The 2,047-nt window shown below is 43.4% G+C and overlaps 1 protein-coding gene across 1 annotated transcript in view; it reads left to right on the top strand.

Annotated features, from left to right (window-relative positions):
- The first annotated feature begins 611 nt into the window (after positions 1–611).
- Positions 612–2,047, top strand: part of LOC104963819 (protein CLEC16A-like) — a 3,711-nt gene continuing 2,275 nt past the window's right edge. Inside the window, exons 1-2 of the mRNA XM_010792457.1 lie at positions 612–787; positions 1,493–1,697. Coding sequence (XP_010790759.1) covers positions 659–787; positions 1,493–1,697 — 334 coding nt within the window. The 5' untranslated portion in view covers positions 612–658. The remainder of the gene's footprint in view (positions 788–1,492; positions 1,698–2,047) is intronic.

Here is a 2,047-nt window from a genome sequence, read left to right as displayed (position 1 = left end):
TACGTACGTCGTCGTCGTCGTCGTCGTCGTACGTCGTCGTCGTTGTCGTGTCGTCGTCGTGTGTCGTGTGTGTGTGTGTGTCGTGTCGTGTGTCGTGTGTGTGTGTGTGTGTGTGTGTGTGTGTGTGTGTGTGTGTGTGTGTGTGTGTGTGTGTAGCCTCTTTAGAAAAGGGACTCTCCACACTTTTCTATTATTCCAGCCATTATTAGGGAAGTGTTCCACCAGCAGATTAATTATTATCTTTACCCTAACCTGACACCCACTGCAGTCAGTAGGTCGCCGTGTCTTGGGCAAGACACTTGACCCCAAATTGCTCCTGTGAGGATTGTCCACAGTATTGAATACACTAAGTAGCTTTGGGTAAAAGCGCCTAATAAGAAACGATGTGAAAAATATAAATCATGCATTCATGGTGTCCAGAAGACGTACCGTAGGGATAGATGGGCAGTGTTATTCTGTTGCCCATTAGTTAAATAAAATAAAAATGGTTGTAATTTCCTACTTATTAGAGCTTTAAATCTACCTTCCTGCCATGGTTGAGTGCAGAGCATTGATCCTAACGTATTCAGCCACACCTTAACTTGGGTAAACTTTGCATTTTTTTTACCTTCATGATGTCATTTTTTTGTTTTCAGATAACAGTGACCTTATAGCCTGCATGGTGGTCAGTAAAGATGGAGGCCAGGCGCAGAGGTTCCTCGCTGTCGATGTGTACCAGATGAGTTTGGTGGAGCCAGAAACCAAGCGCCTCGGATGGGGCGTGGTGAAGTTCGCCGGCCTTCTGCAAGTAAGACTGAGTCGCCGTGTGCCAGCCTGTTTGGATGTGTCTTTATTAAAACCATGGATCTGTATCTGTTCCTCCTCTTTTCAATTATTTTCATGTTTTAATTGTATGTATTCCTTCGACCTTAAACATATACTTTCATTTAGTATTTCCCATCCTGTCTGTTCTTCTGTCCGTGCCACTCTGTTGTGCACACCGTTACATTTCCTGTTTAAGTTTCCTCAGCACTTAATCTCATTCCTTTCACACGATGATTAAAAGAAAGTAAGCATCGTGTAATGGGAGAGACTACTTACGTAAGCGAGCATATTTAGTCATTCTTGGTCAGTATGGCCTCAGATAAGATGAAGTGATATTGCTTATCATTTTTCTAAAGAAATTCTGTCGTGGGACCACATGCAGTGTACTGACGTTGAGAAACACATATTGTGATTTCTACTTTCTGAATATCTTGTTAACTATTGTTTTGAACTTTGAACTGCCACTGGCGTCAAAAGTTGAAGTCACTTTTCATCCACTTGACTCTCGTCTATTATGTATATACTATAAATCTGTTATTTATGTGCTACTAATTCTTGTTTTTCTCATTATTGGCATTCACTTTTTTATCCAGATGTTTTTTGTTGGCCTTGCTTTTAAATCTCTGTACCACTCTCCCCAACTCTTTGTTCCCCCTCTTCTTCTTCCTCTGCCTCTCTCTCTCAACAGGACATGCAGGTGTCTGGCGTGGAGGACGACAGCAGAGCGTTGAACATCATCATCCATAAGCCCAGCGCCAACCCCCACGCCAAGCCCCTGCCCCTCCTGCAGGCCAACTTCATCTTCGCCGACCACATCCGCTGCATCATCGCCAAGCAGCGGCTGGCCAAGGGCCGCATCCAAGCCCGACGCATGAAGATGCAGAGGATCGCAGGTGATTCAACAGGAAGCCTCTGGCCTTATCGGTTCAACGGTCTCTTTCCTTTTTCCACAGAACAACAAAATGGCAGCTGTTTTTGAGAGGCTTCGTTATCAAATCAAATCAAATCAAGTTTTATTTATATAGCAGATTTATAAACGATTTTTGGTCGAGCCAAAGTGTTGTACATATAATAACAATAGCCTACAGTAGGGACACTTTACGGCAAATACAACAGCACAGTTGTTCAAATATCAGTATGAGGAAACGACACCTCTGTCCTTTTAGACCCTCTGTCCTTAGACCTTGTCTTAGGACCCTCAACCGTACAAGGAAACACTTCCAGAGAAAATCCCACAGTTAAA

This window comes from Notothenia coriiceps, unplaced genomic scaffold, assembly GCF_000735185.1.
Source record: "Notothenia coriiceps isolate Sejong01 unplaced genomic scaffold, NC01 NC01_scaffold00036471, whole genome shotgun sequence".
Taxonomy (NCBI): Eukaryota; Metazoa; Chordata; class Actinopteri; order Perciformes; family Nototheniidae; genus Notothenia; species Notothenia coriiceps.
This window is presented reverse-complemented; position numbering and strand designations above follow the sequence as displayed.